Source organism: Aquarana catesbeiana, linkage group LG13 (genome assembly GCF_042186555.1).
Source record: "Aquarana catesbeiana isolate 2022-GZ linkage group LG13, ASM4218655v1, whole genome shotgun sequence".
Taxonomy (NCBI): Eukaryota; Metazoa; Chordata; class Amphibia; order Anura; family Ranidae; genus Aquarana; species Aquarana catesbeiana.
The window spans coordinates 29,953,525-29,979,429 of record NC_133336.1 but is presented as its reverse complement, the minus strand read 5'-3'; the positions used below and the strand labels follow the sequence as shown (position 1 = coordinate 29,979,429).

Below are 25,905 nucleotides of genomic sequence, written 5' to 3'. Positions count from 1 at the left end.
TTTATTTTCAGCAGAATTTGAATCCAAATTTTTGCTCACTGTACTATAGAGTGGCTACGCTGCCACTGGGGGTCTCCCTAGAGTGTAGCCACTCCAATGTGCTCGCTCCCGGCTCACCAAAGTCTTTGTTCTAAGTCCCTCCGGCCAGGCAGCAGCTCTGTTCCACCTAACGCCCCTGAGTGAGCAACATGACTGTTTAGGACATGAGCAGTGGGCACTCATTGAGCTGAGTTTAGGTTCAGAGAAGTGCAGCAAAAAGACAACAAAGCATCTGGCTACTGCTAAAGGAAAAAGTTATTAGGGTAACTTGGTGCAAAATTACTATTAATGATTCTATTGGAGCTAAAGGTATTTTATTATTGAGGGTTTCATTCTACTTGTTTTACTTTCAATACTTAAAGTGGAACTTTACTCTCCCAATCAACATTATTTATAAATCCTCCTGCTGCTAACATTAGTAAATAGATAGAAAAGTATATAAAAAAAAAAAAAATGTATTTATTTTAAACTTTTTTTTTTAACCGTTTCTGCAGTTATCTCCTGGTTTCTTGCCTTGGCAAATTAGGTCATATATCCCAGGAGTCTTCAGGCGGAAAGGAGAGGGGGGGGGGAATTGTCTCTGCTAAGCACTCTCCTGCATGCAGGTTTGAGCTAAGGGCAGATGGATTCCAGTAAGTAGATGCTGCATGAATCATTTGCCCTTACTCAAGATGGCCACAGCCATGAAGCCGGAGGGCCCCTGGCGTGCGAGTCTGGAAAGGGCTAGTTAATTCAATGATGCCGTATTATAAAAGCGACATACTTGTCTGGAGGATGTGGGAAGAAATTTGAAAAGGTGTGGCAGGCATGGTATAACTCTGACCTAACAGTGGGATAGAAGCATATATTGCGATTGACCGCTATTGCGAATGCATCACATCAACATCTGGGTGGGAGATACTTGTGGCCAAGCGAATAGTGGGGTTGAATATACATCAAGGAATTTTCGGCCTTAATTGAAGTTGAGCCCCCTACTGGAGATAAATGGGCGCTACACCAAAAATCCTTGAGGTTTGAGCAACAGGTGCACTTTTGTCCGGGGATACATGTGTAGAAGTGAAGAGTAGTATTTGGGTTGTTGAGGGGGTGGGGGGGTAAGGTTGTCACTTGAATGCTTAGAGCTACTGTTGGCTACCCTGAATCTCTGATGTACCTGTAAATGTTGGCCATGTGAATGGCTTGGTGTTGTGCCGAGTCATTTCTATAATGTATTCTTTAAAACTTAATAATTTTTTTTTTTTGTAAAAGGATGGCCACAGCCAGAGCCAGAAGCGCTAGGGGGCGGTTTTTGAAAGTGATTTCTCAGCATAATAAAGCATAGAGACATGGATGGATGGGGGGGGGGGGTTGCTTTGAACATTAAAATGTATTGAATCGTGTTTTTGGTAATCAGATTCAGTAAAGATCTGCTTAAAAAAAGCAGGAGGAGGGCCAGCAGTTAGCAAATGTTCTTTAAAATGTAAACAGCCTAAAACATTCAGGCATGAAAATAAAAAGTACAGAACCCCAAAAATTAAAACAGAAAAATTTAATAAAAAACTAACACTTCTTACAAGATCAAAGATTTAAAATCTATTCACAACTGGAATACATTTACATTGCAACTGGTGCAAGCATTATGCAATTTCAGAAATTATGGTCATTGCTTAAAGTAAAACTAAAAAGGCAAAAAAAAATTAAATTTTTTTAGTTTTTGGATAGAGCAGAGTGAGATTAGAACACCTGTCAGTATTTATTGCTCTGTGCCTCAGTTAGGGAGATTTCCCCTCTCTCTTTGTCCTGTTTTACTTTCAATTTCAATGATAATGGTAAAGAAAATCCCAAATTTTGGGTCGTCCCCAGAAAAGTAATAGAGGGGAAATCTTCCAATGGGGAACCCAAGCATTCCCTAAACTGCTTGCCGACCAGCCACCCTCATTATACAGCGATAGGTTGGCATGGCTGCGTGAATCGCCGGTGACCCGCGATCGCTCCTCAGAGAGCAAAGAACGAGGGATCTGTCAATGTAAACAAACAGATCCCCGTTCTGTCAGGGAAGTAGAGAGAGATCCGCTGTTCCTAGTGATCTGGAACAGCGATCTCTCTACGACCAGTCAGTCCGTCCCCCACAGTTAGAGACACCTCCCTAGAGAGCAACCTAACCCCTGTCCAAAAAAAAAAAAAAAGTGTCCGATCTGTCCGCCGCAATCCCGCTAAAAAAACGCTAATCGCCGCCATTACTAGGGAAAAAAAAAAAAAAAGAATAAAAATGTCAAATCTATTCCCTATTTTGTAGACGCTATAACTTTAGCGCAAACCAATCAATATACGCTTATTGCGATTTTGTGTACCAAAAATATGTAGAAGAATACACATTGGCCTAAAGTGATATTTATTATAGCAAAAAGTAAATAGTTTTTTTTTTTTCAAAATGATCACTTTTTTGTTTATAGTGCAAAAAATAAAAACTGCAGAGGTGATCAAATACCACCAAAAGAAAGCTCTATTTGTGGGAGGAAAAAAAAAGGACATCAATTTCGTTTGCGTACAATGTTGCACGACCGCACGATTGTCAGTTAAAGCGACAGTGTGGTATCGCAAAAAATGGCCTGGTCAGGAAGGGGGTAAATCCTTCTGGGGCTGAAGTGGTTAATTTGCAGGGATTTCCTCTAACTTCCTGTTTTGCTGTAGGACAGGAAGTAATGGCAAGTCTCCCCAGGAGGACACAGATGGCGAAACAAAAATATGACAGAGACTATAACCCTCTTTTACTCCATCCAAGAATGGAGAAAAAAAAAAAAAAAAGTTTGGCCTATAGTTCTACTTTAAATACTCTACAAAGCGGTTCCCTGCAGCCTACAGAGGATACAGTGCATTTGATCTCTCGGTTCCTCCCTTGGTGTCCTTCAGCTGCAGAGAAATTTCCCCTCTCCCTGCAGTTTAGACACTGGGGCATAATGCCAATCCCACTGTATGAATTGTTGGAGATGGGGGCAGCCCACTGATGCATGTAGTAGGATAGCCGTTAGGACAGGGTGGATTTGATTTAAATCACTAATAAAAGGCTTGATTTAAATCATAACTTTTTAAAAAGCAACTGTCATCTCTGACCCGCTGTTGACTCACCGGCAGTCCCATTCACTTTAATGGGACGGCTGGTGATGCGGCAGTGACACAACAAGGTGAGGGACGTGGCGGCAGCGGGTGAGTGGATGCCCACTAACAGGCGCTGCCATGATGGATCTGAAATGACAGGTGCTCTTTAAATGTAAGGACTTGCTGGTAGTTAGCATCTTTAATTTTTGCAAACAAAATGAAGGTTTCCTATTTAGAATATTAAGCTGTCAGGTTTGTAAAACAGCGATATCAGAACCGATTCAATCACACAGTTTGTAGTGTACATAGGATTTGCAAAACAATGGGAAAAAGGGATATTCTTGAACTTTGTTTTATCTCATGGTTACTGTAAAATTGTATGAATGCATCAATGCAGTGCATGTTATCTCAACTTGCAGAGCTTGGATTCATTGAATGAGTTTACCAAAAATGTAAATATTGCATATTATACAGCCTCATGCTACATAACTAAGCTACATTTCATGCTGAATAAACTAAATTATGAATGTATCTTAAATGGAAACCTATCTTTAGATTTTTTTACTCCAAAAGCATTTTATTAAAATAAATTTGATAAAAATCAAAAGAATCTGATTTAAATCAGATTTTTTTTTTTTAAATGGTTGATTTTTTTTATCCACCCTGCCGTAGGAGGAGTTATACAAATATCAAAATGCTGGGTGGATGTCAGTCTGGAGAAGTGGGTCTTCCTAGGCAGGCTTCTCCTACCTAGATAACGCCCACTTGTAATGCTGAGCCTCCGTGATTGAAGAACTGCAATCCAATGTGTGAAAGGGGCGGGCCAGGAACAGTCGGAGAGGAAATAATAGAGGATCTTGGATGTACTCCATCCAGCAAAATAGGCAGGCTATAGCTAACTTGCTGCAGCTTCTAAATGCACATGTTAAGGAGCTCACAGTGTGCAGTGAAATCTGAGTAATTTCAGTACGTGGAAGGAGCCTGTACAAGTGTGCAAGACTGAAGCGAAGGCCGGAGTTCAGCTTTAAAAGGGAAATCTTCCAATAGGGAAACCTGTTCTGGTAACTAAAAAGGGGAATTCCCTTCATTTTGTAGAAATTGTCCATAAATTCCTTTTGTGGTTCAGCAACTGGGTTTAAAAGGAAAACCTCTCCAAAAGGGAAGACAGATAGTAAAAATAAACCGACAACAGTAAAAACCCTTCTTTACTCTTATCTTACAGTTAAAAAAAAAAAAGTTTTCTATACGTATAATGTCAATTCTATACATATAATGTCAATTATTCCAACTGTGAAACATTTTAAACTCTGCTGATCTCTTTCTGTAATTTTTTTCTCATATAACATTCTGATCATCATTTATGCAAACTTTTTTTTTTTTTACTCTTATTAACAAATTACATTTTTTTTTTCTTAAATAGTTTAAAAACAATTCTGTTATTTACATGTTTTTATTACAGCGATCAGTCCAGTTGTCTCCAGACCAGTCTTTGTGAAGGCATTCGTCTCTCTCTTTGGTAAAGGTTTCAGTGGAATTTAGTCAAAGAATCGATACTGCATGTAGGTCTCGTCTGAGGAGCTGTAGCCAAACTTTTCATAAAAGGCAACGTTTTTGGGCTTGCACTCCAGTGTAACCTTGTAACAGTCAAGCTTTTTGCTTAATAATGTAAGCACAGATACTAACCTGTGGGGGGAAAAAACAAAGAATCGAGTATTAGTGATTAAAGCGATTGTTAACCTAAAACAAACAGGTATTTTTTTCATGTCAGGTGAGGATTTATTGCTGGAGAGGGAGGCATTAAAGTGAAATAAACTTTTTTGGTGGGGGGGGAGCTTTTGTCAAATTCTACTATTATGCTGGCACACACCTACTTCTTCTGAAATGTCCTCTAGCAATGATTCTTTCAAACAACTGACACCCACCATCTCGGCTTCATATTATCTTAGGACCTGTGGCAATCTTCTTCAGTGGACGGCCATGGATGTTGTAACTCCTGTGCACGAGCACAGGAAGTACATACGCCAGGGCACCCGGCCCATTCCCAGCATTTAATGGATACCATGAATAAGCCAACTGACATTGCAGGTCCCTTCGGGTAAAAGTCCCTAGCTCCTAAGTATTGAAGGTTTCCTTCCACTTTAAAGCCCTGCCTGGACGCTTTTTTTATTTAAATATATCTAGGATGATCCGCAGCAGCCCCGGGAATTCTGATGCCAGGTCCATATCTCCGCTGGGGTGACTGAAGTCTGCTATGCTGATCTTGGATCCAGTTGGAGGTTTGGATGTCCCAGATTTCAGGAAGCTTTCCCGCTGCTTGCCACCAATGTCACGGAACGTCCCACACTCCGCTTGAGTGCTTCCGTCATATACCACTTCCTCCCAGTCTGTATACAGATATCCCAACCTCTCTGAGCACAACACAAGGCGATACTTGCTTGTTGCTACCAAGAACTCACTTTATTCAGAACCAGAATACAGTCTTATATACACAGGAGAAGATTACTCTAACAATACAAACGTAACCTAATTAACATGAGCTAATTATCTAATCCTTCATACAGCCTAGGTGACTGAGACATGACCTTTCGCCCAGACTTGTGGGCACCGAGTTTCACACAGTTATATCAACACAATAGCTGGAGCTAATTACAATTAACAATACAAACAAAACCTAATTAACCTAATTAACATGAGCTCCAATAGGAGTCGTCCCGTCTCCTACATTGTATAGAGGACAATGTGATCAGCTCATTCAATTAACAGGTTGCGTTCAGAATCAACCAATCCAATAATAGTCTCTACATACATCCTGGGAGATATTGTGGACAAATATTACTGTCCCATTTTAAGTAGTCCAAGATATATTTTCTCACTGGCACAGGGTGACTTAGACATAAGATGTATTCTGAGTTCCACGGGCCCTCCTGTCACAATATTTGTATTTTTTAATTTTTTTTTATGCATGATGTTGGTAATATTTTGTTACTTTTGTTTTCTTTTCTTTCATAAATACTCTTAAAGCAGTTCTTAACCCTAGGAACTTAAAAAATTAAAAGTCGGCAGCTACAAATACTGTAGCTGCTGACTTTATAAAAAGGACACTTACCTGTCCAAGGATCCAGCTCCGTCCTCACCTAAGCCTCACCCAAGCCAGCCCCCCGGTATTGGCATGTTAACTGTGGGCAGTCGACTGTGACTCCTTGCAGCTTCAAAGCCAGCTGCCCACTGTGCATGTCTGAGCCATGGAGTGCTTTGTGAATGGTTCTGCAGCCTCGTTTTGCACAGAGTGGCCCCGATCATGCTCTTCTGGTGTCCCCCTGCGGCGCTATCAGCTCCTTCCCGCATCGTATAACCCCCCTTGGAGATGCACTCTCCCGGGATGTTACCTTGCGGGCACGCTCCCGAGTCCAGCATTTGCATCCATAGATGCAGAATGCAGGACTCGGCCCCGCCACCCGCGTCATTGGATTTGATTGACAGCAGTGGGAGCCAATGGCTGCGCTGCTATCAATCTATCCGATCAAGAGCCGAGAACCCCCTGCAGAGAGGTACAGTGTGCCTCCGTCGAGGGATCGAAGGGCTCAGGTGAGTAAAAACAGGGGGGGGGGGGGGGGGGGGGGGGGGGGCTGGGGGGCATAGGATGCATTAAGGTGAAAACAACATGAGGGTTTACAATCCCTTTAATGTGCATTTAATCGGTTTGTAACTTTTTTTTTTATATACTTGTGATTCCGGTTAAATTTTTTTGTACCATTCTACTTTTTGTATTTGTGGATCATTTTGCTGTGCATCATCTACTAACCATGTTCATATTCTAGATAAAAAACAAACACACATACCAGAATAAACAAGATGTGTGGCAAGATGGCAATAGACTGTTACTTACAATTTTCCAAGCTGTTTGCCTCGACATTCATCGCTCACGACCACCTCTTCTATCCGACCTCTCTGCAGGAAAAAAGAAAAAAACAAAAGAAAAAAAAAAAAACAAACAAAAAACAAAAAGGATGAGAAGGGAACGAAAAAAAATATAAAAACACAAGGCTTATGTTAGATCTTTGGCCATGGTAAGAAGTATACACTATGTATAAAATAATTCAAGTCTAACAATTAAAAAGGTACAATCAACACAAATTAAAAAGGAGAAGTACAGCCAAAGCTCGTTTGGCTGTACTTCTGTGGATCACAGGAATGCAGTACATTTTGCACTCCTGCGTCCTGCCCACATGCCTGAACCGGCACCCGGCTCAGCCTCTCAGCAAGCCGCAGAGAACCAGCTTTCTGCTCAAGCAGCTCTGAGAACCGAGTGATTGGCAGTGTTTGATCGCTCGGTTCTCAGTCTTAAAGCCAGTGTGTGACTGATGCAGCATCCAGCTAGGTGTATATATATTAAAAATCCCATACATCTCTATAACTTAGACTGTACAATGATCTTAAAGCGGAGGTCCGGCTGTTTAAAAAAAAAAAAAAAAAAAAAAAAGTCAGCAACTACAAACACTGTAGCTGCTGACTTTTAATGACACTTACCTGTCCAGCGAGCTCGCGATGTCGGCCCCCCGAGGCAGATCCGTCCATCGGATCGGGTGCCAGCGCCGCCATCCTAACTAAGGGAAACAGGCAATGGAGCCTTGCGGCTTCACTGCCTGTTTCCTACTGCGCACGCGCGAGTCGTGCGGCGCTTTGTGAATGGCCCCGTGGTTTTCTGGGACACACATACATGTCCCAGAAGACAACGGAGCAGCTCACTAAAGAGGAGGAAGTGAAGGAGCAGCGTTGCGGCAGATTAGGAAGACTGCCTAGCAACAGGCATTTCTGGTACGTAAAAAAAAATTTTTTTTTTACATTTTTTTTTTGTAGAATGTTAATGTCATTTTTAATTTTAGGGTGGACCTCCGCTTTAAAGTGGAACTTCACTCAAAAAGTGAAGTCCCGCTGGTTCGCTCCCTCCCTCAAGCCTGTAACTGGAGTTACAGTCTTTTTTGTAGTAGGGGGAAAACAAGTATTGATTTATAAATCGGTATTTGCCTTTACTTTCACAATCCTTGCCTAGGTGAGGATGATGTCCCTTTCCTTGTCCCCTCCCAGGACATGTCACATGTCCCACGAGGCTGCAGGACCAGTCACAAAGCACTATGCAACCTTGTGCATTGCAATGGGGAGCCGGCTGTAGTTCTTCAGCAAGCCACAGCGGGCTCTTGTATCCAAGATGGTGGCGCTGGGAAACCAGTGTGGTAAGAAAAACTGGCTGCAGGAAGACATCGCTGGATCCCAGGCACTGGTAAGTGCTGGATTTTTAAAAGTCAGCAGATACATTATTTGTAGCTACTGACTTTTAAAAAAGAAACTGAAGTTAATCTTTGAAAAGGTAATGTCAATGTAATATGTCTGCAAGAAAAGTATTGCCAAATCCCTCTTATGCTAGGTCCCACAGAGGTAAAAAAAAAAAAAAATACTAAAAAACTGGAGCACTCAGAATCTGGTACAGCTGTGCATGGTAGTCAATCAGCTTCTAACTTCAGATTGTTCAATTAAGCTGTAAGCTGATTGGGTTCTATGCATAGCTGCACCGGATTTTGCATGCTCCAGTAATTGTAAATCCTCCCAACAGTGTCTCCTGATAGTCACTGATCTCATGCTAGGTCATACAGTGTCTGCTGAGAATCACTGAGCAGGCAGAACCACCATCCATCCCTCAGCTTGAATGTCATTTTTCCCCAAGATCTTCTGGCAGTAAAACAATGCCAGGGGATATGCAATTAATCCTAGATCAAGAGATACTTTTTTGTACACTTTCATTATCCTTTCAGGGTACCACACTGGATACATTTTACAATAGGAGGCAATATAATTTTATATCTATAATTTCTGTATATTGGCCACATACAAACATACATTTGGATAGACCCCCACACTTTTAGTGGGACAATTACTATTATGGGATCCTCAGACAAAGGACTGGCCACCATGCAGGCCCCTGCCAATGAAAGCAGAGATATACAGATACAGTTAAAGTGTTACTAAACCCAGGAGCCTGAATGCACTATATCTGGTCTCCCGCAGTACACAGAACATGGAAATGCAATTATTTTAGTAAATATAAAAACTGCTAAATACCTCTTCTCAGCAGTATATAGCAGTCTTATGACTTCTATGAATGTCTTGTTAAAGCTTGTAGGAGGAGTTTTCATTCTACTCTGACTGTCCTATGCAGGCTGCAGGACCCCTGACCCTCTGTCTGGGCAGTACTGATTGTCCCCGTGCTGATCACATACACCAATAAAAAAATAGAAATCGAATTGAGCATATTAAATAAGGGCATTAGCCAACACATCCCATTGGGAAATAAATTTAAAAGAGCGAATAAAAGTCCTGGGTGGTTTAACTCCAATGTACAAATGCATATAAAAACCAAAAGGAGAAGGCCTTCAAAAAATATAAGACGGTTCGCTTCAGTAACCAAAACTGCAGTGTTTTTCCTCACGACACATCACAGGAAGCACTCTCATGGCTAACAGAGGACAGAATTAGGAATAGACTTGAAAAACCTAACATAAAATAAGTCACCGGGACCAGATGGCTTGCATCAGAGGGTCCTTAGGGAACTCAGTCAATTAATTGCCAGACCATTGTTCCTAATTTTTACTGACAGTCTACTGACTGGAAAGGTGCCAGCTGATTGGAGAAAAGCCAAATGTAGCACCAATATTTAAAAAAGGGTCAAAATACATCCCTGGGAATTACAGACCAGTTAGCCTAACATTAATAGTATGCAAGCTCTTGGAGGGGATGATAAGGGACTATATACAAGATTTAGTAATGAGAACGGTATCATTAGCAGTAATCAGCATGGATTCATGAAGAATCATTCTTGCCAAACCAATCTATTAACCTTCTATGAGGAGGTGAGCTGCAATCTAGATAAAGGAAGGCCCGTAGACGTGGTGTATCTGGATTTTGCAAAATCATTTGACACAGTTCCCCATAAACGTTTACTGTACAAAATAATAAGGTCCATTGGCATGGACCATAGGGTGAGTACATGGATTGAAAACTGGCTACAAGGGCGAGTTCAGAGGGTGGTGATAAATGGGGAGTACTCAGAATGGTCAGGGGTGGGTAGTGTGGTCCCTCAGGGTTCTGTCCTGGGACCAATCCTATTTAATTTGTTCATAAACGACCTGGAGGATGGGATAAACAGTTCGATCTCTGTATTTGCGGACAATGCTAAGCAGGGCAATAACTTCTCTGCAGGATGTGGCAACCTTGTAAGTAGATCTGAACAAATTAAATGGGGTGGGCAACTACATGGCAAATGAGGTTTAATGTGGAAAAATGTAAAATAATGCATTTGGGTGGCAAAAATATGAATGCAATCTACTCACTGGGGAGAAAACCTCTGGGGGAATCAAGGATGGAAAAGGACCTGGGGGTCCTAGTAGATGATGGGCTCAGCAATGCAATGCCAAGCTGCTGCTAACAAAGCAAGCAGAATATTGGCATGCATTAAAAAAGGGGATTAACTCCAGAGATAAAACGATAATTCTCCCGCTTTACAAGACTCTGGTCCGGCCTCACCTGGAGTATGCTGTCCAGTTCTGGGCACCAGTCCTCAGGAAGGATGTACTGGAAATGGAGCGAGTACAAAGAAGAGCAACAAAGCTAATAAAGGGTCTGGAGGATATTAGTTATGAAGAAAGGTTACGAGCACTGAACTTATTCTCTCTGGAGAGGAGACGCTTGAGAGGGCATATGATTTCAATGTACAAATACCGTACTGGTGACCCCGCAATAGGGATAAAACTCTTCCGCAGAAGGGAGTTTAATAAGACATGTGGCCACTCATTAAAATAAGAAAAGAGGTTTAACCTTAAACTACATAGAGGGTTCTTTACTGTAAGAGCGGCAAGGATGTGGAATCCCCTTCCACAGGTAGCGGTTTCAGCGGAGAGCATCGATAGTTTCAAAAAACGATTAGATAATTTAGATAAGCACCTGAACTACCACAACATAAAGGGTTATACAATGTAATACTGACAAAATCACACACAAAGGTTGGACTTGATGGACTTGTGTCTTTTTTCAGCCTCACCTACTATGTAACTATGTATCTCAACCGAATTGAGCATTTCACTTGCTGAAGGCAAAAACTAAAAAAGGCAGAAAGTCCCACAAAAAAAGAATAACTGAAGACAGCTGCAGTTAGAGCCTGGCAAAGCATCAGAAAGGAGGAAACCCAGTCTTTGGTAATGTCCATGGGTTCCAGATTTCAGGCAGTCATTGCCAGTAAAGGATTCTCAACAAAATATTAAAAATTAACATTTTATTTATGATTGTATTCATTTGTCCAATTAACATTTGAGCCCCTGAAAATGGGGGGGGGGGGGGGGACTGTGCATAAAAATGGCTGCAGTTCCTACAATTTGTACTTGATATTGATATTTATGTTCCACCCCTTGAATTACAGCTGAAAGTCCGGACTTCAAATTCATTTGGATGGTTTTGTTTTAAATTTTATTCTGGTGGCATGCAGAGCCAATAGTATGAAAATTGTATATAAAATTGTATATATGGACCTAACTGTACATCAATAGTGAGCACCAGTGCCTCTCATTTACATCACTAGTGAGCAGTCTTGTACACCTCAAGTGCATTTGTTTCACTTGGTACCACTTACTCAACCAAACCCAAGGAAGTTTTTAAAGAAGCTCACTGGCTGGCAAGGCAGAACTTCCTCGATTGGCACCCCCAAAACAACCCAGGAGGTGTTTCTATACTGTATAGAAACAGGTGCCAAACCATAGAGTTTAAGATACTTTTAATTATTCATACATTGATCATATAAAAACAGCCAACGTGTGTCAGAGGCAATAAACACTCCCCCTTCATCAGGGCTTTAATCAGGCAAAAGGATTTGAATAGACTCAAAGGAAACAATAACCAAATGGATCTATATTTTGGATCTGCAATGGTGTCAACTGTGATTATGACATTTAAGTCCTATCCTATTATTTAAGATGATGCCCACCAAACACGTTGGCTGCTTTTATATTATCAACTTACAAAAAAGTAAAGGATCCTAAGCTCTTTCACCTTTTGGTTTGGTGCCCGTTTCTGTATATCCACACTTTTGGAGGCTGAAAAGTTGAGTAGGTAGGCTGTATTGTCTTTATGTATTTTAAGGATTAGCATTCAATTTTGACTGACCTGAATCTTCAAAAAAAAAAAAAAAAAAAAAAAAACAGAACTAGGAAATGCAGCCACATAGAGATGGTGCCCCACAGAGCTCTTCTCCAAGCAATAGAAAGACCTGTTCCAGAAAACTGGCCACATACCTTTGAACACGCGTGTATAAATTTATGTTCTACAATTAAGGTTGCCGTAGCTACGATCTGTCCGAGATTCAAATCTTCCACCACGATCACAAAGTAGTCCCCTGTTTTCTTCATGTGGTCAAATTTTTCTAGCAAGGAAAAGACAATTAATGATAATCTGGATTACAGCCAAGGGCAGCTTATTGGTCCTAATAGAGAATCTATATTTGGGGATATAAAAAAGGTAACAACAACTACCCCTTCAGACTCAACTCTATGTACCCATTGCCATAAAATGACAGTCAAAGCCGATTACCGCACAATTTTTAGTGAAGATGGCAAAAACGAACAGACTGATAGTTTAGGAATAAAAGAGAGGAACAGAGATGCAGTCACTGTGTGATATTACTATGCAGGAAACAGAGCTGGTATTGTAAGCAAATTGGGCTGTAGTGTGTATGTAATTATATATGGGAGGGAACTACATTGCTGACATTTGTTTAAAAACTTAAATTTTGGCCTTTTTTTTTTATGGTCTAGGTGCGATAAAAAAATAAAATAAAAAAAAAAAAAAAGCATCTCAGGTTGTAATATTTGGCTTTAATCTGGAGACCCCTGCAGTACCTCTTCTTCACCACTACATGCCCTCAGTCTTCTGGTTTGTATGACGTCCAGCCACTCAACCTGGAAGCCTGAGGACTCTACAGTGAATGCAGGGTGTCATGGCCCCTGCCACACCACTACAGCAACCTTCATGAGATGAAGAGGACTCTGCAGTGTTATGTCCCTGACCTGAAGACACTGGAAAAATAAGTATTAAAAGTTTAAAAGTGGGAAGCAAAACTGGATTTGAATTTGAGAGGGGGAGCCAGGAGTTGGGCTTTTTTTTTTTTTTTTTGCAAGATTTTTATTGTTATTTCCAAAAAATACAGGAAAATAATATAAAAATGTGGTGTTACCTCATCGCAATATATCAGTATAAATATATATAATATATAAATATGTAACCATTGAAGATTAGTATCCAATAGATACATATATAAAAATCCTACACTTTAAGCTGCTGTCATTAACATGTAAAAAATATAATCTTAAAGAATGCACTTACTGATGAAATCCTCCGCTGACACATCTCCTACTTTTGTCAGTTGTCCTAGTACCTTGTAAAATCCTGAAATAAAAGAAAATAACATAGTAAATGGACTATGCTTATTACCGCCTGTACTCTTTTACCAAATATTTTGCCAAATAAAAAACACCAATGGGCTTCCATACTTGAACATAGAATGTAGGGATGCATTTTCAATAAGACTTATTAGGCCTCTTGCCTACATGGTACATATATACATAGTGCCTTGCATAAGGATTCACCCCCTTGGCATTTTTCGTGTTTTGCTGCCTCACAACCTGGAATTAACATGGATTGTTTGAGGATTTGCATCAAAATTTAATTTACAGAACATGCCCACAACTTTGAAGACTTTTTTTATTGTGAAGCAAACAAATAGGACAAAATAACAGAAAAAGTCAACGCGCATAACTATTCACCCCCCTAAAGTCAATAAAGCCACCTTTTGCGGCTATCACAGCTCCAAGTCGCTTTGGATAAGTCTCTATGAGCTTGCCACATCTTACCACTGGGATTTTTGCCCATTCCTCCTTGCAAAACTGCTCCAGCTCCTTCAAGTTGGATGGTTTGCGCTTGTGAACAGCAATCTTTAAGTCTGACCACAGATTTTCTATTGGATTGAGGTCTTGGCTTTGACTTGGCCATTCCAACACATTTACATTTTTCCCCTTAAACCACTCAAGTGTTGCTTTAGCAGTGTGTTTGGGGTCATTGTCCTGCTGGAAGGTGAACCTCCATCCTAGCCTCAAATCACACACAGAGTGGTACAGGTTTTGTTCAAGAACATCCCTGTATTCTTTCCCTCAACTCTGACCAGTTTCCCAGTCCCGACTGCTTAAAAACATCCCCACAGCATGATGCTGCCACCACCATGTTTCACGGTGGGGATGGTGTTCTTTGGGTGATGTGATGTGTTGGGTTTGCGCCAGACAGCGTTTTCTTTGATGGCCAAAAAGTTAAAATTTTAGTCTCATCAGACCAGAGCACCTTCCTCCATACATTTTGGGAGTCTCCCACATGCCTTTTCACAAACTCAAAACGTGCCATTTTGTTTTTTCCTGAAAGTAATGGCTTTCTTCTGGCCACTCTGCCATAAAGCCCAACTCTATGGAGCGTACGGCTTATTGTCGTCCTATGTACAGATACTCCAGTCTCTGCTTTGGAACTCTGCAGCTCCTCCAGGGTTACCTTAGGTCTCTGTGCTGCCTCTCTGATTAATGCCCTCCTTGCCCGGTCCGTGAGTTTTGGTGTGCGGCCGTCTCTTGGCAGGTTTGCCGTTGTGCCATGTTCTTTCCATTTGGTTATGATAGATTTGATGGTGCTCCTAGGGATCATCAAAGATTTGGATATTTTTTTTTTTTTTATAACCTAACCCTGACTTGTACTTCTCAACAACATTGTCCCTTGTTTGGAGAGGTCCTTGGTCTTCATGGCAGTGTTTGGTTAGTGGTGCCTTTGCTTAGGTGTTGCAGCCTCTGGGGCCTTTCAAAAAGGTGTGTATATGTAATGACAGATCATGTGACACTTAGAAGTCACATAATTAGTGAAATGATGTCCACCTGTGTGCAATCTGAAGGTAATTGGTTGCACCAGAGCTTTTTATGGGCTTCATAACAAAGGGGGTGAATACATACGCACATGCCAATTCTAGTTTTATGTATATATTTTTCTAATTTTACTTCACCAACTTAGACTATTGTGTTCCACCACATATAATTCAGATTAAAAAAAACATTGAACTAAAAGGCTGTCATGTAACAAAATAGGTAAAAAGCCAAGGGGGGTGAATACTTTTGCAATGCACTATATATACACACACACACGGTATCTCACAAAAGTGAGTACACCCCTCACATTTTTGCAAATATTTTATTATATCTTTTCATTTGACAACACTGAAGAAATGACACTTTGCTACAATGTAAAGTAGTGAGTGTACAGCTTGTATAACAGTGTAAATTTGCTGTCCCCTCAAAATAACTCAACACACAGCCATTAATGTCTAAACCGCTGGCACCAAAAGTGAGTACACCTCTAAGTGAAAATGTCCAAATTGGGCCCAATTAGGCATATTTGTTTTTAATTAATATCACTGATTTTAAATTAATATGAATTTATTGTTGGCCATTATTGGCACCTTTAGTGCAAGAAAAGGTCAAGAAAAATGTAGTCTGCGGTCTCTAACCATCTCTTGTATCATGTCTGTAATCTCTTAAACACATTGATAATAGTATTAGCAAAATTTCCATTCAGTGCACCTCTAGCAGACATGACACAGGAGATGGTCAGAGACTGCAGACATGATACAGGAGATCAATGTCCCGCCTCCTGCAATACGTCACACTTATTAAATTTCCTGACATTGGATCAGTGTGTCGTCTATCACAGGTGGAGGGACATTGTTACTACAGCCACCTGGACAATTCAGCTCCGTGACACAGGGAGATTGCCACTCTGCGTGAGGAGGGAGGGAGGAGGGAGGGAGGGGAGGACGGACGACACCCCTGCAAGGTGCAGCACCCGGAGAGGACCCTGTCCCCTTTTCGGTGCCATTATCGAAACCTTTTCTTCTTTTGGTCGCATGCCGAAAACAGTTTTCGTCGGCCGAAATTTCGGTGCACCACTAGTGGCAAGACTTGAAAATTGACGCTCTCCATCCAATCGGGCAGAGTTTGAGCGATTTTGCAAAAATGAATGGGCAAAAGTGTCACGCTCTAGATGTGAAAAGTTAAAAAGATGTGGGATGGCAGTGCATGCATTGTCTGGTCTGATCAGTCCAATAAGCGAGCAAAGAAGGCCTGGTGCTCTAGGCACAGCATACCCCTCAGGATTTTGAGAACAGACCAGAGAAGTATTTAAAAATTCCTTTATTGATTAACAAAATGATTATACAGTAGAAATGTATAAAATCTAAAATCAATGGTAATTATACAAAGTTGCAAGCATGATGGTAACTGCCCTGTGACATAGTAGAGGGCTAATACACGTGGCTGCATAGAATGACGCCTGACATGTTTCAGACTAAGTGTCCTTCTTCAAAGGCTTTGTGTGATCTATAGCATATATCTTCTGAGCTGACCGCTGCTAAACACACAGGGGAAGAGGCAGAGTAGATATAGCCTGCACAGTTGGTGCCCTGTGGTGCGGAGATAAAGATGTGTGGCTGGATGTTATCATGCCAAACGACAAAGGTGTGTAAGCCCAGGGCCGGACGGATCAACAATCACTACAAGAACTCCCACTCAGCGGAGTATACACTCCAATCAGTATAAGGTCAGCCAACAGGTAAAGGGGTATACCTGGTAACCTCCTGTCATGGCAAGAGTAAATGACATTGTTGGTGCTTGCTAGCTGCTGGGATCCACTGACCTGCATTTACTCTTGCCATGACAGGAGGTTACCAGGTATACCCCTTTACTTGTTGGCTGACCTTATACTGATTGGAGTGTATACTCCACGCCACAGCCTTTGAAGGAGGACACTTAGTCTGAAACATGTCAGGCATCATTCTACGCAGCCACGTGTATTAGCCCGCTACTACGTCACAGGGCAGTTACCATCATGCTTGCAACTTTGTATAATTACCATTGATTTTAGATTTTATACCTTTCTACTGTATAATCATTTTGTTAATCAATAAAGGAATTTTTAAATACTTCTCTGGTCTGTTCTCAAAATCCTGAGGGGTATGCTGTGCCTAGAGCACCAGGCCTTCTTTGCTAGATGTGAAAAGCTGGTAGAGACATCTCCAAAAAGACTGTAATTGCTGTGAAAGTTGGTTCTACAAAAGTATTGACTCAGGGGGGCCGAATACAAATGCATGCCACATCTTTCACATATTTATTTGTGAACAAATTTGGAAGATGATTTATCATTTTCCTGCCACTTCACAATTATGTGCCACTGTGTTGGTCTATTACATAAAATCCCAATAAAATACATTTACATGACAAAATGTGGAAAAAAAAATTAAAAAGGGGTATGAATACTTTTTCAAGGCACTGTATGTGATCAACTGAACATGCTTGCTTGAGGTGATTGTAGCCTTGTAGCCATATTAGTGCAACAAAGCATGTTACTGCTCACACCACAGTTTCAGCCTTTTAGGTCAGTATGACAACCTGTTTTTGTGTATGTGATGAAATAGTTCTTCAATAAACCAAAGACCTTTATAGTTATACTGTTTAGTGTATTGGCGGGGCAGCTTCTGTTGAGATAGATAGATATTATTTATTTTAAAGTGGGGTTCCACTCAAATTTTTGACTTAATCTTACCCCCTTCAGTTAGATGTTCAAATGCCGCATGAAATTTTTTTTATCGCTGTAATTACCTTTATATTGTACTTTATTGTGGCACTTCCTGTCTCTCCTTCCATGGGAGTAGGCGTGTTTATTGCCTTTCCCCGGCGCCGCACTGTCTCCTGGGAGCTTAGTGTCAGGCTTCCCAAGATTCAGTGCGGAAACAATGATCATGCACGTGAACAAGCTGTGAATGAACAGCATTCACCGCATCCAGGAAATCAATGCTTGTGGGCTTCACATGCCCACAAGCAAGATGGAAACAGCCAGCATCATATTTTTTAAGTTATTCTTCAGTACGAAAACAGACAGAGGCAGAAATATTACACCCAAACTGTGAGTATTATTTTGGGATTAGCAAAGTGTCTCAATGACCTAAAAAAAAAAAAAATAAAAAAAAAATAAAAAAAGGATTAGTCGCCGGACTCCCGCTTTAAAGATGTTTAACGTTTTACACAAACAGGTTCCAACCACAACCAGACTCTGCCTCCTAAGTCTCACAGGTAATATGCACATTAAAAAAAGGAAAATGCAGCTTTAGGCTGGGTTCACACTGGTGCATCGTTCGACATTGCGGGTGATTCGCACCGCACTGCTGTGCAGATCACATGTGATGTCTGTGCGATGTGAATTCAGCCATACATAATATATGGCAGAATTTGCATCACAGTCACATCAAAATGGTGCAGGACCCTTTTTTGTTCCGCACTGGAACCAATTCCTGCACCATTTGACAGTTCTCACTGCGATATGCAAACCAATCTGGGGGTGTCATTAACTTTCTATTGACACCCGCAGCAGTTCGCATAGGGCAGTACGAATCGTCTTGCGAGTTATATGCGATGTGGGAACCAGGACTGGAATTGCGCTGGTTCCCGCATCGTGCTAGTGTGAACCGAGCCCAAACGTTTAAAAAAAGAAAAAAACTCTTCCTACAGCAGGGAAAGAGCAAACAGACAACAGTTTAACTGGGATACACGTGAAAGTAAAAAGGTCAGTAGTACTGGCTAGTCTCCTGAACCTAAAACGTTTGCGGCGATACTTCACACGTGTGGTTTGAATGCTGTTTACATATGTGGGTGCGACGTACGTATGCGCTTGCTTCTGCATGCACGCACACAGGGGCACTTTAATTTTTTTTTTAATGGTTTATTATTTTTTTACACTTTCCCTTTTTTTTTTTTTTTTTTGGATCACTTTTATTCCTTTTAAAAAGGAATGTAAACATCCCTTGTAATAGGAATAGGGCATATGATTTACTGTGGTATGGAAGTGGTTAAAGGAGCCTGTAAAGCGTTGCATTTGCAATCAGATCACAGGTGCAATGTCAGGCTCCTGCAGACTGTCAATGTAGCGGTCTTTCCCGTACCTCCGATATGGGCAGGCAGTTACTTCAGTCCAGGAAGACTCAATGAAGTATAGGGGTGCTCACTAGCGCCCTCATAGTTCACTGAGAAGTACAAGCCATCAGTCATAAAGGCTGTTGATAGTCTATTCACTGACAGAACTCTGTGAATGAGTGACACAGCTGTGTGTGTGTGTGTGTGGAGCCCTGCACGGCCAAGCTCTTTTCAAACTATGACAGCAGATGCAGGGAGAGGATCCCCGGCCCGCTGTCAGAGAAAGGGGCGGGAGTGGATCTGCAGGAGCGAGAACATTTTACATGTCCTATCCTAAAAAATGAGTAGAACATGTTTGGGAACTTATCCTTTAACTGTTTCTTCATCATTGGGAGATTGTTTCCGATTGTTTTCTGAGTGTTACAGCACCTTGTACCTCAGGGCTCTCCTTGATCTCCAAGATTTAACTTCTAACCTGCAGTAGAAGAAGGGCTGGAACTTGGTTGTTATGGACAATGCTTGTTACTTTTTCACCAGCTATTCACTGACCTCGATTTAAATCGGCAGTACATAGCGGCCTGAGGACCAGCGACTCTCCGGGGTTCCGCGGCGAGATGGGAGGGCTGAACGACACCATGTTCTGACTCCAGTCAATCTCCTCCAGTAAATGAGGGTCAAACAGGGGGGTTTCATCTGGGATCATGGCGAACTGAGCAGAGCTCCTGAAATGAAAGTGACAGATAAAATGAAGAGCTGCCTTCACAGGCAAACATGTACTGTGTATCTTCTGATAAGCTGTCTACATACAAAATGACTTTTGCTCTGGTATGAAAACTGTACTATAAAGAAATATTCCTTCACAACAAACAGATATGGAGGAAAAGCAGGATATGGTTGCAAATATTGAGTTCTTGAAACTCAAAAGTACAGCCTATCCCCACTTTGAAGGGAAGCTATGAAGAGCAATGACCCTACACATTAGCAGGAATAGGTGATAACAGGCATAATAAAGTGCAAATACCAGCAATCAATCATAAATTCCTCCTCTGCACACCTGGAGAATCTGAACCCTGAAGTATACAAAATGCAATAAAGGTTTAGGTTCCGGCCTGAGATTTGGCATTATATTTTTGTGCAGGAAGGTTGCTCATTGGCACAGGCTATCCTGATGAAAAGTATGCAAATGGTTAAAGAGGAGCTCCAGTCTGGAAAAAAAAAAAAATAATAAAAGGTTAGCAGCTACAAACACTGTAGCTGCTGACTTAATATAAGGACACTTACCTGTCCAGGGATCTGGCGATGTCGGTACCCCGAGCTGATTCGTCAATCGACTTTGGCTACAGGCACAGGCATTGTAAAGGAAACTGGCAGTGAAGCCTTCAGGCTCCTCAGCTGGTTTCCTGTCACGCTTTGCTTTCTGAATAGTCCCGCCCTCTTTTGGGGCCTGTGTGTCCCCCCGAAGGCAATGGAGGGGGGAACGGACAGAAATGCATGTAGATTGCCGATCATACCCAGAAGTGAGAGTGGGTAACTGTCAAAACCAGATACCCGCTCCCCCCTCCCGAAAAAGTTACAAATGTGACACTGGAGGGTGCAAACAAGCTTCCCCTTTTGAGTGGAGCTTCGCTTAAGACCCCTTTCACACTGAAGTGCTGCAAAAACTGCTGATAAAAAACGCCAGACGTTTTTGCAGCGCTTTTGATGCACTAGCAGTGTGCTTATTAAAAAGACCATAAAATGAAAAACTAAATAAAAAAGTTATTTTTCAATGGGCAGGGGCGTTTTTGAGGCACTATTTAAAGCACTCCAAACATGCCCCCAAGATGCTGCTTGTAGGATTTTTTTCACCACCCCGCCAAAGTGCGTGAAAACCACCTCAGTGTGAAAGGGGGTCTTAAATTTATGTAAACACTATGGGGTTGATTTATTAAAACTGGAGAGTGCAAAATCTGGTGCAGCTGTGCATGGTAGACAATCAGCTTCTAACTTCAACTTGTTCAATTAAAGTGGTTGTAAATCCGAATTTTTTTTTTTTTTTTTTTTTTTTATCATACTGTAGAGTATAAGATTTCCTATCATTTGAGCCCAGTCTTGCCACACAGAGTTAATCCATCTCTGAGCAATCCTCTTTTATTGTTCAGTGAGATAAATCTTGACAAACTGACAAAAACTTTGTCAAATCCTCCCCCTTGCTGTGAGTGACAGCCTAAGACACAGGCATTATTTTTAAATTCCCTCCCACTCCTTTCTTCAGCAGCTCTGCAAGGATTGGCTGTTCCACACCTCAGCATGATTTGACATGCTGAAGTCATGTGGTTACTTTCCTGTCTTTTCACTGGATGTTAGAGATCATAGCAGAAGAAAATGCATATTGACAAGGGGAGTGTAGAGGTGGGCGGGGAGTCTACTGACATCACGACTCCACCCACCGAGCTCCAGACAACAGACCCGCCCACAGAATCTGCAGTTTTTCAGCTCTCATAACAGACAGAGGGGAGACATTTGACAGATAAAGATACATGCAGGAGGCATGTATATCCTTATAGATAACCCCTATGGCAGTAGTTTAGAAAGGATGACATTGGGTTTACATCCACTTTAAGCTTTGACAATAAAACCTGAAAGCCGATTGGTTTCTATGCAGAGCTGCACCAGATTTTGCACGCTCCAATTTATCAAAGTAAATCAACCCCAATGTGTCACTTTGGCCATTCAGAACAAAGACGGGTTCTCTTGACAGGACACCGCCATTGCCCAACGATATTTACCTTCCCTGCGCTCACCTGCTGCCGCATGCATCTGTTGGAGCTTTGAGTCTAATCCCTGTGTAAGCTCCATGTTGGTCTGTGTCAGAGCTTACACAGGGTTCTTTCTTATCCAACATGCCTTTGTTTGAGGCTGGCTATTGGTTGCTCAGGCCTGAGCACTGCAGCCTAGGAGTAAAAGGGAGAAGGTCAAATGCTCCCCCATACCCGAACATACCGAGTATATCTGAAGGAACAGAGCAGTGTAGGGGCATGGCTACATCATTATGTAGCTAGGTGGCCGAAAGAAGGAGCAATGGTGCCCAGTACAAGACATGCTATCAGACAGACTTACAAGTATTGGATATTTCTGAAAAAAAAAACGACCCAACGCCAACTGGAGAGGTACCAATTCCTGCTATTTTTTTTTCTATATAATGACTTCATCACTAAAGTGTGTATTTTTATATTTGCCCCAGAGGTCCTCTGTACATCTACTCTGCCTGTGCCCAGGGTGGATCCCCAATGAATCACTTTACTTGTAATGTGTTCCACATAACTATGCAATGTCCGGATTCTTCACCCGTTTCCTCCTAAGTGAGTGTTGAAGAACACGTCTTACCGGATTTTAAAACATTTTTCTGTGGCTGAGCTTGTCAAACCTCGTTTGTGTTTCTGAGTCTCAACCTGTGTTTTTTTTTTTTTGTTATCAGGCCAAGCTGTCCAACAAAAGTGAGTTTAGAGAAACCATACAACACTGCTGAAGGTTATTATAATGGTCAGCTTTCATTCATAATTCTTTAAACAAATAAAAACACACACACACACACACACACACACACACTATTAATATGGCCTTTTAAGTTAATATCCCGACAGACCCCAAGCCATGCATACTGGGCATTTTGGATGACCTCCCACTTGAGGAGAACACTAAACCAGCTATTGCTAGAGCCCTTTTTCAGGCTCGCTTGATCATTCTTACACCGTAAAAGGCAGTTAACCCTTCCACGTTGAAGGAATGGATCGCTCAAATGGGAGACATATTACGGCTGGAGACACAGAGGGCGCCCTGGTAAATTCGATACATTGTGGTCACCCTGGTGAAAGAGTCCTGACCGGTCGAAGATGGCAGCACTGGTGACAGCTGAGAATGCTGACACCGCAGCACTAGAGAGGATTGCTTTGCAGTTAAAGTGATTGGAGAGATGCGTTTTTTTTTCTTTCGCTGTAAAAATAACAAACATGTTATACTTACCTGTCCTGTTCATTGGATTTGCATAGAGCAACCCAGATCCTCCTCTTGGGTCCCTCTTCTGTGCTCCTGGCCCCTCCCTCCTGTTGAGTGCCCCCGCAGCAAGCAGCTTGCTATGGGGGCACCCAAGCCGAGCCGCAGCTCTGTCTGTTCACTCAGACACGGAGCCGCGGTTCAACCCCGCCCCCTCTCTCTCCTCATTGGCTAACTTACTTTGCTTGACAGCAGCGGGAGCCAATGGCGCTACTGCGGTGTCTCAGCCAATGAGGAGGGAGAGTCCAGGACGGCCAAGGCACTCGTGGACACCGCTGGATTGAGATGGGGTTCTGCTGCACACAGACATAGAATGCATTAAGTCAAAAAACTTCTGCCTTCACAGTCACTTTAAGTTTGTCATAATGGAGTTGATTTACTAAAACTGCAGAGTGCAAAATCTGGTGCAGCGCTGCATAGAAACCAATCAGCTTCCAGGTTTTTTTTTTTTTTTTTTTTGTCAAAGCTTAAAGGGGTTGTAAAGATGTTTTTTTTTTTTTTTTTAAATAACAAACATGTTATACTTACCTTCACTGTGCAGCTCGTTCTGCACAGAGTGGCCCCGAACCTGGTCTTCTGGGGTCCCTCGGCGGCTGTTTCAGCTCCTCCCCGCAAGCATTTACCACCTTCATGCGAGCTCCCTCGCACGGTGGTGAGTGCTTGCGGGCGCGCTCCCGTGATACAGCCGGCGGCTATAGCCGCTCGCTGTATCACTCGGCCCCGCCCCCCGGCGCGCCGCGTCATCGGATGTGATTGACAGCAGCGCGAGCCAATGGCTGCGCTGCTTTCAATCCATCCACTGCAGCTAATCAGCGACCAGGCTGAGCTGCAATGAAGCTGACGAGGAGCGAAGATTCGAGGCGTCAGGTAAGTAAAACGGGGGGGCTGGGGGCGGCGGTACTGTCAAAAGTTTTTTCACCTTAATGCATAGAATGCATTAAGGTGAAAAAATTTTTACCTTTACAACCCCTTTAATTGAACAAGCTGAAGATAGAAGCTAATTGGCTACCATGTACACCTGCACTAGGTTTGTACTCTATAGTTTAAGTAAATCTCCTCCAACGTGTGAATATGCTGTGCATACTACTACATTATGACATAAACCTCCTAGGGCCATTTTTTTACAGACCAGGTTTAATTCTACTTTAACCGGTTCCCGACCGGCGCACGCCGATGTATGTCGGCAGAATGGCACAGCTGGGCAAATGGGCGTACCTGTACGTCCATTTGAATTCCCCGCCGTGCCATTGCGTGCGCGCCGGCCGGGAGCTCCGTGAGTCGGGCCGCGGGCATACCCGCGATCGCCTCACGGAGAGGACGAACGGGGAGATGCTGATGTAAACAGCATCTCCCCGTTCTGCCTAGTGACGGTGTCACTGATCACAGCTCCCTGTCATCGGGAGCTGTGATCAGAGTAATGACACTGCTAGCCCATCCCCCTACAGTTAGAAATCACTCCTCTAGGACACACTTAACCCCTCCCCGCCCCCTAGTGGTTAACCCCTTCACTGCCAGTGTCATTTACACAGTAATCAGTGCATTTTTAATCGCACTGATCGCTGTATAAATGACAATGGTCCCAAAAATGTGTCAAAAATGTCCGCCATAACGTCGCAGTCACAATAAAAATCGCTGATTGCCGCCATTACTAGTAACAAAAAAAAAATTATAAATAAAAATGCTATAAAACTATCCCCTATTTAGTAAACGCTATAACTTCAATCAATAAACGCTTATTGCAATTTTTTATTTTACCAAAAATATGTAGAAGAATACGATCGGCCTAAACTGAGGGGAAAAAAATTGTTTTTTTTTAATATATTTTTGGGGGATATTTATTATAGCAAAATGTAAAAAATAATGTGTTTTTTTCAAAATTGTCGCTCTTATTTTGTTTATAGCGCAAAAAATTTAAATCGCAGAGGCGATCAAATACCACCGAAAGAAAGGTCTATTTGTGGGGGAAAAAAAAAGGACGTCAATTTTGTTTGGGAGCAACGTCGCACGACCGCGCAATTGTCAGTTAAAGCGACGCAGTGCCGAATCGCAAAAAACGCTCTGGTCAGGAAGGGGGTATGGGTATATATATATATATATATATATATATATATATATATATATATATATATATATATATATATATATATATATATATATATATATATATATATATATATATACACACACACACACACACACACACACACACACACACACACTTCAGGGTCTGGAGCACGCACGCGCACTGTCGGCGACCCGTGATTGAACACATCGGTAACCTATTAGCAGGTCCAGCAGACACGATGTCTGACAGGACCCGCTGATCGTTCCCGAGAGAGACAGAATGGCGGTCTGCCTACGTACAGTGCCTTGAAAAGGGTATTCATACCATCACCCCATCTATGGCTGTCTTTAGGCTCCTTTCACATGGGGAGGGTTTTTTTTTTTTTGTGATCAGCAGACAAACAATGAGGTGATCCCCTGCTGAACAGAGCAGAAGCGGGCGAATGACACATCCGTGTCCACTAAGGCTGGCAATACACGGAGCAAATTTCTATCCTGCAACCACGGGTGTTGATGCGGGAATCCCTCCTGCTGGGCCATTGTCTTCTCCTGGCGGGAGGGGGAAGCCGTCCCCACTGGATGAAGACAGTGATCATTGCTAGCGCTTATAGCAGCC

The 25,905-nt window shown here is 42.2% G+C and overlaps 1 protein-coding gene across 2 annotated transcripts in view; it reads right to left on the bottom strand.

Annotated features, from left to right (window-relative positions):
- Positions 1-1,552: 1,552 nt before the first annotated feature.
- Positions 1,553-25,905, bottom strand: part of GNPNAT1 (glucosamine-phosphate N-acetyltransferase 1) — a 34,440-nt gene continuing 10,087 nt past the window's right edge. For both annotated transcript variants that reach the window (XM_073609732.1, XM_073609734.1), the window contains exons 2-6: positions 19,743-19,915; positions 13,534-13,596; positions 12,447-12,574; positions 7,001-7,062; positions 1,553-4,797 (exon numbers count right to left, since the gene is read on the bottom strand). In XM_073609732.1, coding sequence (XP_073465833.1) covers positions 4,650-4,797; positions 7,001-7,062; positions 12,447-12,574; positions 13,534-13,596; positions 19,743-19,896 — 555 coding nt within the window. In that variant the 5' untranslated portion in view covers positions 19,897-19,915 and the 3' untranslated portion in view covers positions 1,553-4,649. The remainder of the gene's footprint in view (positions 4,798-7,000; positions 7,063-12,446; positions 12,575-13,533; positions 13,597-19,742; positions 19,916-25,905) is intronic.